This window comes from Chiloscyllium plagiosum, unplaced genomic scaffold (assembly GCF_037043375.1).
Source record: "Chiloscyllium plagiosum isolate Xiang-an unplaced genomic scaffold, Cpla_swu_hap1 HiC_scaffold_43, whole genome shotgun sequence".
Taxonomy (NCBI): Eukaryota; Metazoa; Chordata; class Chondrichthyes; order Orectolobiformes; family Hemiscylliidae; genus Chiloscyllium; species Chiloscyllium plagiosum.
In genome coordinates, this window is record NW_028270181.1 from 23,379,920 (window position 1) to 23,392,881 (window position 12,962).

At 39.6% G+C, this 12,962-nt stretch overlaps 1 protein-coding gene across 4 annotated transcripts in view; it reads right to left on the reverse strand.

The window, feature by feature from the left end:
• Positions 1–932: 932 nt before the first annotated feature.
• LOC122541798 (NFU1 iron-sulfur cluster scaffold homolog, mitochondrial-like) overlaps positions 933–12,962 on the reverse strand; it is a 39,895-nt gene continuing 27,865 nt past the window's right edge. For 3 of the 4 annotated variants that reach the window (XM_087982547.1, XM_087982544.1, XM_087982546.1), the window contains exons 3-8: positions 12,543–12,678; positions 10,723–10,789; positions 10,523–10,631; positions 9,696–9,759; positions 7,072–7,246; positions 933–2,457 (exon numbers count right to left, since the gene is read on the reverse strand). In XM_087982547.1, coding sequence (XP_087838673.1) covers positions 2,386–2,457; positions 7,072–7,246; positions 9,696–9,759; positions 10,523–10,631; positions 10,723–10,789; positions 12,543–12,678 — 623 coding nt within the window. In that variant the 3' untranslated portion in view covers positions 933–2,385. Of the gene's footprint in view, positions 4,459–7,071; positions 7,247–9,695; positions 9,760–10,522; positions 10,632–10,722; positions 10,790–12,542; positions 12,679–12,962 lie in introns of all 4 variants that reach the window. The other variant, XM_087982545.1, reaches the window with a different exon arrangement.

Here is a 12,962-nt window from a genome sequence, read left to right on the forward strand (position 1 = left end):
TCTACCATGATCACAATTGCAAATAATGTCATCTTTAACTTTGCTGAAAGTAATTTAAGTGTCTGAAGTGGGGACAGAAACTTGGAGGATTCAGATATTGAACACAACCCTTGGTGGAGACAATCTGCAGATCTTTGCCATGCATACACATGCAGCCAGATTCATACAAACTCTGCTCCAAATCCAGATCAGTTGCTGTCATTTAATACTGGCTTACCCACTTGTCCAAAAATGACCATTTTTGTGCCCCCCCCTTAAAGGAGTCACGACTCCATCTCCAAAATACCAAGAAAAGTACACGTCAAACGTTAACTGCAGGTGATATTTAGAATCTTGTATAAAAGTGATTGGAAGGCCCCAACTAAAAATTAATCCCATGATAGAATAACTCTGCTGAGCTAGTCTGACATGTCACTGGATTGCTACATACCATGGCAGAAAAATTTTGATCAAACTCAGGATTTGTTGCCAAGTCTAGTGAATGGGCAGAGGGTAGTGTACTGGTAATATCAATGGACTGGTAATCTAGAGAACCAGGCAATAGGTCAAAGAGTTCATAATCCCAACATTAAATTTGAATTCTGCAAGCATCAATGAATAAAGCTGAAATTGAAAACTAGTCTCAGTAATGGTGACCATAAAATTATCATTGATTGTCACAAAATTCATTCACTAATTTCTGCTATCCTTCCCCAGTCTGGCCTACATGTGACTCCAGATCCACAATAATGTGGTTGACTCTTAATTGTCCTCTAATTTAGCCTAGGAAGGCTCTCAGTTCAATGTGGGAAATAATACCGGATCATGCCAGCAATACCCACATCCTTTGAAACTGTTTGCAACATTGAAATTATCAACACAGTCCATGAAGTCATCTCAATTGCTGACAGTGATGGAAATAATATATCACCTTCAAATAAAACTCAATCATATTGTAGCTGCAACTCATTTATTTCAACGATAACAGTATACATTCTTTTTTACAACTTTTACTTTCAAGCTTTGCCACTACTTACAATATATGAAAACAAGGTATTGCACAGTCAATAGTAGTTTGAGCATTATGAACACTTTAAAACTTCAACACTGCTATCAGCATTGAATGCTTGCTCCAGTTCAAGTGATCTTTAATTTCAATTCGATAAAGTTAAAGTAATTGTTTCGAAGCACCACCGTACCTATCAAACAGGAGCTAGACTCTACACAGGCTGTTATGCTGTTAAGGTGAAAAAGCTTTATTTATAACTTAGAAAAATATGTAACAGCAAGATGGAGACTGTTGCACTAAACTGAAATAAAACACTAAACACAAATGGATAATAAGGATATTTAGCTAGAGAGTTTCTTTGTAATAAAAGCAGAATAATTTTCAATGTAAACTATTAGTTGGACTGTAACAAACATACTTAATGGTTTACTCCTTCTACACATTTGTAATCCACAGCCAAAAACACCTAGCAGACGGTTAAAAATATCAAGAGCATAGTGTCCAAAAATTAATTTTATTAAACACTGCAAATTGCTAATTTTCTTTAACTTATTTACATGAAACATTCTTGCCTTTTACAGAAATAAATTTTCCATCCATCAAAAAATAAGTATTGTATTTACTTTACACGTACACAATGCCAGTAAGACTACATTTTATATATCTTCCTTGCATGGCACTTGCTCTCATTTTACGTGGTGATTCTTGTATTTTGTTTTTGATGGGGTAGCCAATGTCTTATTCTCCAAAATACTGCCGCACCATATTGATGGTTAACCACAATATTTTGAGCTTTGAGTACAAACAGTGCAAAGCTTGAACTTCTTTGTTATGTTGGCTTCAGGGCCTAACAAGGAAAATGTCAAATATTTTGTAGACAGTGCATAGGGAATAATAACACATTTCAGAGCATGGATATTAATGGTCAAATCGTTATCCGAATGCTCAGCTCTTATCACTGTGACAACAATGAACGGCACTGGATCCAAAGGTTAGTCATGATGCACATGAATGACCCAAAACTGATCAGGTTTAACATCTCACAGGAGATTGGGGAAAAAAATATATTACAATGCTTTGTTCCCTTCATAACAAAGTATATCAAGGTGCAACCAGGGAACAGCATTGATCCCACAAGCTGGTACAGGAGTGGAATCTGTCTATCTTCTTTCACTCAGAAGTTAGACAAAGTGCAAAAAAGTTAGAAAAAAGGAGGTGCAAAACTACAGGGAGAAAAGCAACCAATTGCACACAGCCACTGTCAATATTTCCTGTAAGATGCATTACACTTAAAAACAATGAGTGGGCCTCAGCAACATAGAATCAAATCTAATTGTCATCACAGAAGAATTTTGGTAAATTCACAGTATTCATCTTGAAAAATGCAGGTGGTCAGTTTACATATCTTTTAGCTTCTTCTCTAATTCTTCAAAAGCTTTAATGTTGGCTTCATCTATTTCATCTTGGACCTGCAGTTTAAAAAAAAAATCAAAGCAAAGGATACCAAAGCTATCTGTGAAGATCTACACTGTTTTTGTATCAACAAATTTAATTTGAAAACAAAATGTCACGTTTCCATAAAAATAATAGTTAATGAAACATACATTTTATAACCTATTGTTGATCAATTTATTCATCACATGAAGGATACAAAATTTGTTTGACAGCAGGATAAGCTAGACTTTGAAGAGTATTAATCTCAACCTCCCAGCTGGGAAAAGAGGACTTATGAAAATGATCCAACGTGTGAGTAGACAATATTGGAAGAGACCTGACAATATTTTTAAGATTGAGGAATAAAGGTACCTTAGTAACAAGAAAACATGGTCATGAATATGAAAGCAAGGCTTAGAGTTGAAAACAGTAACACGTATGAACACAGTTTTGTTCTTAATGACAACAGAAAGTGCTCAGATGTGAGCACAATTACAATCTTTAAAAAACATTTAGATAAGTTTATGAATAGGAAAGGTTTGGAGGAATCTGGATCAGGTGGGATGAGTTTAGTTTGGGATTATGTTCAGCATGGACTGGTTGGACTGAAGAGTCTGTTTCCAGGCTGTATGTGACTCTACTTTAGAACTGAATAGGGTTTAATCTTGTTGACAGAACGGGAAGGGATGAGTGAATGGTACCCACAGCAAAAGACAAAGGGTAATAGTAATTAAAAACAGATCTTGTTGGAAAATAGATTTTTGAGAAGATTTGTAGCTCAGGATGAGGTTCAGGTTGTAAGTTTGCTCGCTGAGCTGGAAGGTTTGTTTGCAGATGTTTTGTCACCATGCTAGGTATCATCATCAGTGTGCCTCCGGTGAAGTACTGGTGTTTTGTCCCATTTTCTGTTGTGTGTCTCAGTCTCTTAAAGTGTTTTTTTTTTCATTTCCAGTTCTTTTTCTCAGAGGTTGGTAAATGGGGTCCAAATCGATGTGTTTATTGATGGAGTTCCAGTTTGAATGCCTAGCCTCTAGGAATTCCCATGTGTGTCTCAGTTTGGACTGTCCCAGGATGCATGTATTGTCCCAGTTGAAGTGTGTCCTTCTTCATCTGTATGTAAGGATACTAGTGAGAGAGGATCATGTTGTTTTGGTGGTGAAAGTGGATACTGCAGATGCTGGAGATTAGAGTCAAGATTAGAGTGGTGCTGGAAAAGCACAGCATGTCAGGCAGCGTCTGAGGAAATCCTGATGAAGGGCTCCTGCCCGAAACGTCGATGTTCATGCTCTTCGGATGCTGCTTGACCTGCTGTGCTTTTCCAGCACCACTCTAATCTTGACCCATGTATTTTGGTGGCCAGTTGGCATTCGTGTATCCTGGTGGATAGTTTTCTGCTTGCCTGTCCAACTTAGTGTTTGTCACAGTCCTTGCATGGTATATTTTGTAAATGATATTCATTTTGCTGGTTGTTTGTATAGGGTCCTTTAGGTTCATCAGCCACTGTTTAAGTGTGTTGGTAGATTTGTGGGCTACCATGATGCCAAGGGGTCATAGTAGTCTGGGAGTCATTTCAGAGATGTCTTTGATGTATGGTAGTGTGGCTAGAGTTTCTGGGCATGTTGTGTCTGCTTGTTTTGGCTTGTTGCTTAGGAATTGGTGGACTGTATTTATTGGGTACCCTTTCTTCTTGAATACATTGTATAGGTATTTTTCTTCTGCTGTTTGTAGTTCCTGGGTGCTGCAGTGTGTTGTGGCCTATTGAAATAATGTCTGATACAGATCCATTTGTTGGGATGATTGCTTCTGTAGTTAAGTATCTGGTCTGTGTGTGTTGCTTTCCTGTACATGCTGGTCTGAAGTTCTCCGTCGACTGTTGGTTCCACTGTCACATCCAGGAAGGGGAGTCGTTGTTTTTCTCCTCCCCTTTTATGAATGTTATGCCGGTCAGGATGTTGATGATGCTGTAGGTTTCCTCTAACTTCTTCTGTTTTGTGATGACAAAGGTGTCATCCACGTAATGGACTCAAACTTGCAACCTAGAAAATAGATGTTAAATGTAGCTGTGGATAGTGGGAATTAGGTTGGCTGTGCTGTTTCTCTCTGCACAGATGCTGCCAAACCCTACTGAAACTTTCGATTTTCATTTCGGATCCAGCACGTGGCATTTTGCTTTTTAATATTTTCTTTCAGAAGAAACTAGTTTTCCCTAAACAATGGATTAACTCTGAAAGGAAGTTCCCAAATAGTGGGTCACAGCCCCAAAGGGATTTCACGGATGGTTTCTGAGCGTGTAAACTCCCTCTGTTGCGAAGCAGCACCGGTAACTTGGGAGACCAGCCTGGGTGGTCTGTCGGGACAGCCCTGACGTAGTGATTTGAAGGCACTAAACAGCAAAGGGAAAGACCATGAGCTCAAAGTGCTTGTTAACCTTAGTGAGAGCTGTGCAGGCCTGGAAAGACTGCTTACTGACTTGGTGCAGTGAGATAAAGGTAAGTAACTGACTGATGTGTCCAGAGTGCAAGGGAAAAGTGGGAGGGCATGCAACTGATCCAAGAGTGAACGTTGGCTTCATGTTTTGCTGTATACTATAGAATCCCTACAGTGTGGAAACAGGCCATTCAGCCCAACAAGTCCACACCGACCCTCCAAACAATATCCCTCTCAAATTCACCTCTCTACCCTATCCTTGAACCCTGCATTTTCCATGGCTCACCCAACTAACCTGGAACTATGAGCAATTTAGCCTGGCCAATCCACCCAACCTGTACATTTTGGACTGTGGGAGGAAACCTACGCAGACACAGGGAAAATTTGCAAACTCCACACAGACAGTTGCCCGAGGCTGGAATCGAACCTGGATCCCTGGTGCCACCAAGCCACCATGCCACACTTCTGCTCCTTGTTTTGTAAAAAGGCTCTTTAGTCCAGGTCAGCAAGTTTGCTTTGCAGGCATTGGGAACTGGATCCCGTACGGAGGGCCAGGGTAGTGTGAACACTTGCAGAGAGAAGATGACTAATGTGTGCGCACGTGTGTTAGACAAGGGAAAGGAGGAGGCTGATTGGCATAGCAGAGAGGGGCTGTATACTATGTGGGTGTGTATGGGGAAAGAAAAATGAGATGGTTATAGAGTATAAGTTTGTGCACACATATGTTTGGGGATGGTAGGGGTGAGAGAGGAGGAGGAAGAGGAGCTTCATTGAATCTTCAGAGGTGAATAAGGAAAGCGTGGCTAAAACTTACATCAGTCCATTACATAACAAAGCACATTAAAAACAGAAATTTGCATATTTTAATGTTGTATTGTACCTTGATCTGCAAACTGCAAATAATTATATAGTGAATAGTATTATGTTGCTTTACTACTGCTTTGGTATGACTGGGGTCTGGGGTCACAATCGTTTTCAAATACTGTACTGAGATCCCATTGGAAACAGTTTGGAAAGCCCTGCAGCAGATTGTACACATTATTGTTACAGAATGAAATTAAAAACAATAAAAGCTGACAGTAGTAAGCAAATTAAATGGAAAGGCCTGGCTCCTAAGCACAATTTGGAGCAACCAAGGGGGAAACAGCAGGGGTAAAGCAAATTGAAATAATGGAGGAAACTTGACAATCATGAACTGGATATAGCAGTAAACATCGAGTAACAGGTTCAGGACCAAATTCAATTTTAAAATGAATAAATTATGTACGGAGTTACAAAGCTGAAAGCTGCTGAATATACTGCACAAGGCAGGTTAGACACAGAAACCTAAATCATCCAAACTTTAAATTCACGACAGCAAATCAAGATCACAGGGACCAACATCAAATTGTGATAAAGTAGCATGAAGAAATCTCAGCTGTTTCTAAATTTTACATCATGTTTCACGCATAGGCGCTAGACTTTGTAAGGTCAGAAGCTTCAGAATAATCTAACAGAAAATACTCTTCACTTCAAACTTTGAGGCAGATACTAAACCAGTAGGTTATGATGCAACTTATGGGTCAAAAGGAGCCCGACACCACCCTTAAAGGAAGTTCTGAATCTGATGAGAGAAATGCTTGGGAAAGGGATCCTCTCTCAGTTTGCGCACCCAGTCTCGATGATGATGAATAAATAATAAGAGCAGCTGCAGAGTAGATCTTAGTTTACTCTCCCTAAAAATGGTGCTCATGCTACAACATAGCTCAGGAACAGCTGTCTCTGCATTACATCTGTGTCATATCAAATGACCATCCTAAACAATGTGATAACAAATTAGGGCACTAATACATTAGAGTACTTAACTCAAAAATGGATTGAGACTCCTCAAACTTATTACATTCCCTTACAGAAACTTGGGGATCTTGGCAGAGGTTGGATTCAACACAAAGTCCCTGTGTTAAAACCATCATATATTCAGGCACAGTAATGGCCCGCCTTTTCAGTATTTAAAATGAACACTTGACATCCTGATATTGGAGAGTGCCTATGTTCCAACGTGGTTTATCAAATGAATTTTATTTATGTAATTGTTTGGAAAAACAAAAAAATTCTGTAGAAATAATCCGGCTCAATGCATCAGTCCCATCTCAACCACAAGCTAAAACTTGACATTCAAACAACCAAACTTGACATTCCGAAGGATTTATATAAGTCATCAGCAATTCAAATTAACAATTTACCTGTATCACCTCATCAACCTCAGGAATGTAAAACTGCAGCATATTTTGGATTCCACTTTTCAACGTAATAACGGAACTAGGGCAACCAGTGCAAGAACCTGACAATTTCAGCTTTACAACGCCATTTTCAAAACCCTTAAAAATGACATCTCCTCCATCCTCCTGCACAGTAGGCCTGCAAATTTGAAACAGAAACAGCAGCTCAGTTTTTTTAAAAATTGATATCATTTGTGAAAATCTCATAAATAACTTTTAAAAAGAAATTTAATGTTCCAGTGAATGGCTGAAATGATTGCACAATGAGAATTCAAGTATTAGGACTTTTACTGTAACAGTAACTAAACATTGAGTAAATTATGTATTGAGTTATAAAGTTGAAAGCTGCTGAATAAACTGCACAAGACAGGTTGGACACAGTAACCCAAATCATCCAAAGTTTAAATTCACGAAAGCAAATAAAGATCACAGGGACCAACATCAAAATCAGGGTTTGGTGTGTGACAGTAATCAATGTTGACTAAACACTATTCAGGAGATAACTCATATTTTAAACTACAAGCAAGATTTAACACTTGACATTTAAAACTATGGAAATTCTCCTGGTAGAAGACAGAGGGTGGTGGTGGAGAGTTATTTTTCAGATTGGAGCCTGAGACTAATGGAGTGCCACAGGAATCGGGTGATGGTTCTACTACTTTTCATCATTTATATAAATGTTTTGGATGTGAACATAGGAGGTATAGTTAGTAAGTTTGCAGATGACACCAAAATTGGAGGTGCGGTGGACAGTGAAGAAGGTTACTTTAGAGTACAACAGGATTTTGATCAGATGGACCAATGGGCTGAGGAGTGGCAGATGGAGTTTAGATAAATGGGAGGTGCTGCATTTTGGAAAAGCAAATCAGAGTAGGACTTATACACTTAATGGTAAGGTCCTGGGAAGTGTTGCTGAACAAAGAAACCTTGAAGTGCAGGTTCATAGTTCCTTGAAAGTAGAATCGCAGGTAGATAGAATAGTGAATAAGGCATTTGGTATGCTTTCCTTTATTGGTCAAAGCACTGAATACAGGAGTTGGGAGATTAAGTTGCGGCTGGACAGGACACTGGTTAGGCTACTTTTGGAATACTGCATGCAATTCTGGTCTCCTTCCTATTGGAAGGATGTTGTGAAACCTGAAAAGGGTTCAGAAAAGATTTACAAGAATGTTGCCAGGATTGGAGGATTTGAGCTATAGCCACAGGTCAATAGGCAGTGGCTATTTTCCCTGGAGCATCGGAGGCTGAGGGATGATCTTATAGAGGTTTATAAAATCATGAGGGACATGGATAAGATAAACAGACAAGGTCTTTTCCCTGGGGTGGGGGAGTTCAGAACTAGAGGGCATAGATTTAGGGTGAGAGGGGAAAGATATAAGAGAGTCCTAAGGGGCAACTTTTTCACACAGAGGGTGGTGCATGTATGGAATGAACTGCCAGTGGAAGTGGTGGAGGCTGGTATATTTACAGCATTTAAAAGGCATCTGGATGAGTGTATGAATAGGAAGGGTTTAGAGGGATATTGGCCAAGTGCTGGCAGATGGCACTAGATTAGGTTAGGATATCTGGTAGGCTATGGACAAGTTGGACCGAAGGGTCTGCTTCCATGCTGTACATCTCTATGACTCTGTGACAACACCTCCTAAATAAACACCATTCTGCAGGAACTAATCCGAAGTGATTCCTATACATCTGAATGCCGACTAATCCTCAAATTGGCTTTCACTGTATCAGTTTTTTCCCTTTAACAAGTGTGGGGCAAGGGGTACTAAGTGATGACTAACATGCTGCTGCCACCAGTGTAACAACGCACCAGATCATCTACCGGATCATTAAGAGCTGACAGGTGAGCGAGGATAAATATCTCGTTCTATCACAGACCTTGTTACTGGCAGAAACTGCCAGCCAATCAGAGGCTAGCAGAATTTGGGTCCTAAAGCCTGCCAGGCTAGGCCCATTTCTCAGGGGATTTGGAGAGGAGAGGATATGTTTTCTTCTTCCAAGATAGGGATTGCATAGGAAAGCGTAGGCTAGCCTGCCACCCATACGTTCCACTACCCAACAGTTAACGATTTCGACACTTATTACTAATCACTCACTGTCACTGGTTCAATATTCCATAATTCTTTACCTAACCGCACGGTGACTGTGCTACCATTCCAACTGTTCAAGGAGAAGATCCACCTTCACCTTCTCAGGGCAAAACAAATGGTGCCCCATCACATCACATCACAACAACAAACAGAAAAAATATATATTAAGGGCAGCACGGTGGCTCAGTGGTTAGCCCTGCTGCCTCACATCGCCAGGGTCCTGGGTTTGATTCCAGCCTCAGGCCACAATGTCTGTGTGGAGTTTGCACATTCTCCCCGTGTCTGCGTGGGTTTCCTCCGGGTGCTCCGGTTTCCTCCCACAATCCAAAGATTGTTAGGTGAATTGGTCATGCTAAATTATCTGTAGAGTTCGGTGCATTAGTTAGGGGGAATGGGTCTGGGTGGGTTGCTCTTCGGAGGGTCGGTGTGGACTAGTTGGGCCGAAGGGCCTGTTTCCACGCTGTAGGTAATCTAATCTAAAAAATGGTTAATGACCTTATTCTGGTATCCAGTAGTTCCTTAATCATTGCAACCACTTCATCATCATCCTCGCTTCCCTCTGATAAAATAGATAAAAAAAGATAAAATATTATACAAATGGTAGACATCTTTACAACCCCAATAAAAAACTGAAAATCAACATTTCATACAATGATCTCTACAGGTGTCAATCATCAGGACTAAAATTTCACTGGAATACATTTTCAATGGAAACGTACATCTGTATAAGACTGACCTAGACTATAGGGCTCAAATAGGCAGGCAGGTATTTCCTGCCCTGCTGATTATGGCACTGTTCTATTTCTAGTTGCATCTACTTTTGCACTCGGTATTTCTCCGACAAATGGAAAACTTCCCCCAATTTACATTAATTCTAGGTTTGCTTGTGCTGTCTTGGACAAATGCAGCCTTGATGACAAGGGCAGGCGCTCTCAACTCATGTCTGAGGTTCAATTGCAATGAGGGCAGGAGCTGGCCCTGGCAGAAACCAAACTGAGCGTCAGTAAATAGTTTATTATTGAGAATTGGGAGTGGTCTGAACGGAGCTGAAAGAGTCATTACTGAGGAGCCCATAGTTAGACCATCTATTATGATGATGTCATGTGGACCTGTGAACATCTGGTCCTCTTCAAAGACACTATACCAACATTATTGCATCATGTTGATGTAGTCTGTAAACTGTCAATATATAATAAACTACATCTTGATGCATTAGGAGTTTAGGCAAGATCACTACAATATTGGACTAATTATCTGTGCATGTTTTGTGTGGTCCACAGTTTTATTCCAAATTTCTAAAAAGTGCAAAGGCAAATCCTTACCAGAATCAGATTGTGGTATATCTGTTATAAATGGAAGACCGCTAGCAAAGTAATCGACAAGGACAGCTGAAATTTGAGGTGTAAGCACGTTCCATTCCACTTCACTTTCCTGTGAATATTTAATACTTTAATTAATCCTGCAGCACTATGTTCATATTTTACACATCAAGCAAAATATAAGGGTGGTAAATAATGCTCACCTTATTTACTGTAATGAAATCAGGGCCAAAAAACACACTTTTAACCCCTTCTATTTGGAATAGCTGCCTGAAAAAGAATACAATCATGTGACCGCTTACTCCAAAAGTCTGAATAACTTGCCTTTTCAATTGAATATTAAATACTTATAAACTATTATTATTTTCTGTTCATTGTACATAGCATATTGTAAATTTAACTCCTAAGTTTTAAAAATGCACAAATACAGAGAGGTAACACTGCAAGTTTGATGAAAGGGGAGATAAGAGTTTTAAATGCTAAGGATTAATCATACATAAAACTTATGACTGCTTGTCTCCTGCGATTAGCACTTTACTTAAGGATACTGTTGTAACTGTAAGGACAGTGAGGGGCTTGGGGCCTAATCAAGCAAATCTGTTGCAGTACAACTGAAGTCAGCTAATTAAATAATTAACTTTATTTTCAACTGCCTATTAATACTGTGATCTGAGTCCCACCAGCATTAACAAAAGGAGTTAAATGCTTTGGTACAGAGTGGGAACATTATGAGTTTGGTAAAAGGGGAAAGCGGTGCTTGATTCCATTTATCTTTCTCTATTTTGAGCTTTAAGTAGACCAGGAGCTGACAAGCTGAATAAGAGGAGTGAACTTTGAAAATAGACAAAAGTGATGTAGCAGGGAAAACATAACCTCCTCAAGAGGAACTGAAAGCTGGTGCAGACGGGATGTGGACTTGGTAAGCAAAAGCAGGTAAGTATTTCTAGTGTCTCGTCTTACAAGCAAACACTGCGGTCTTTAGATTAACAGTGTTTGAAGACTTAAGGAATAAGCGAAGGTTCCAGGTATATATTTAATATTTATTAAACTACAGGAAGAAAATGGAAAGAGAAGTATGAGAGCAGTAGTGATGGAGGATTCTACTTTAACAAACTGTGAACATGTCAATAAAGGAAAGTCTCAAGACACAGTAACTGAGTGCAGGGCACATTTGCAAAAGGTAGACAAAATTAACAGTCCAAGCAGTTGCAAATGGGTACAATACAATTGCAATCATAGAGGGATATCGGAGGGATATCCAGGACTGGAAACTGAACATTTGAGAATAATCAATCTTTAGGAAAGACAGTAAGAAGAAAAAGGAGGTGGGATGGCAGTATTAGTGGCAGGTGAAATCATAGTGAGAAAAACATTGTTTCCTTAGCCAGAGGTACCTGAATATTCTGGCAGAAACATGAACAGATATTGGGTACTCCATACGGAATATAAAAGAGCACTTCATAAACCATATCCCAAATACAAGCCAAGCCCTTTACATTCCAACCCATAGACTCACAACCTATTTGTAAGTGTAAAGTTCACAATATATGGCATATGTGGATCAGTGGAGGCATTGATAGTCAGAATGTCATGGGATAAGTCCCACTCCAGAGACTTGAGCCCATAATGTAGCTTGCCACTCCAGTGCTATATTGCAGCTTGTTGTTGGATACATCATCTTTTAGATGAGAAGGAAATTCAAGTCTCTATTACCACATAAAGCAGGAAATTTTCTAATCAACCTAGATATAGTCTGAGCCAACTGTTTTCCCTCAGTTCATATTATGGAGTCATTGAGTACATCAGTGTTTGTCTGACCTTGTTGTTGACTGCTGTGTTTTCTCTGAAGTAGGAGTGTATATTCTTGAAACACGCTGAATCAAATGTGAAATGCTGCAGGATGTCATGGGCAGAAGGGGTATGTAAAAGAGTTTAGATCGATTTCTGCCTTTTTTTTGTACCATTCCATAAGGATCCACATCTTGCAGTCTGTCCTGGTTTAAACCTGGTTTGTTATACTTACTTGGCAAGAGGTGAGCAATGAGCTGCACTGACATTTGGAAAATCCACGCTCCCCGATGCTACGATTTGACGATCAGCAAGAAACTTTAAACTGTTGGGGTTTGGTGTGTCCTGGGTCTGTATCGCCATGAATCGTGCTATAAAGAAATTATTGTATTAAAGAATATTTACTATAGCTGACTCTAAAATACATTCTTTACCATATTAGTTGATCCATCCACAGATTTGTTGTATTTAAGTAAGCAATAATTGTGAAGTGTGGCTGTGCACTCATGTACATTGCATGGGGCCTCAACTACTTACACTGCAATTATCTCAACCTATCCTGTAAAACTCTGCTTTTAACAATCAGCGGGAAGAGGTCGATCCTTTGTTTTTCTAGGTTATATATAGGTCATGGGTTCAGAGTTTATCATTGAAG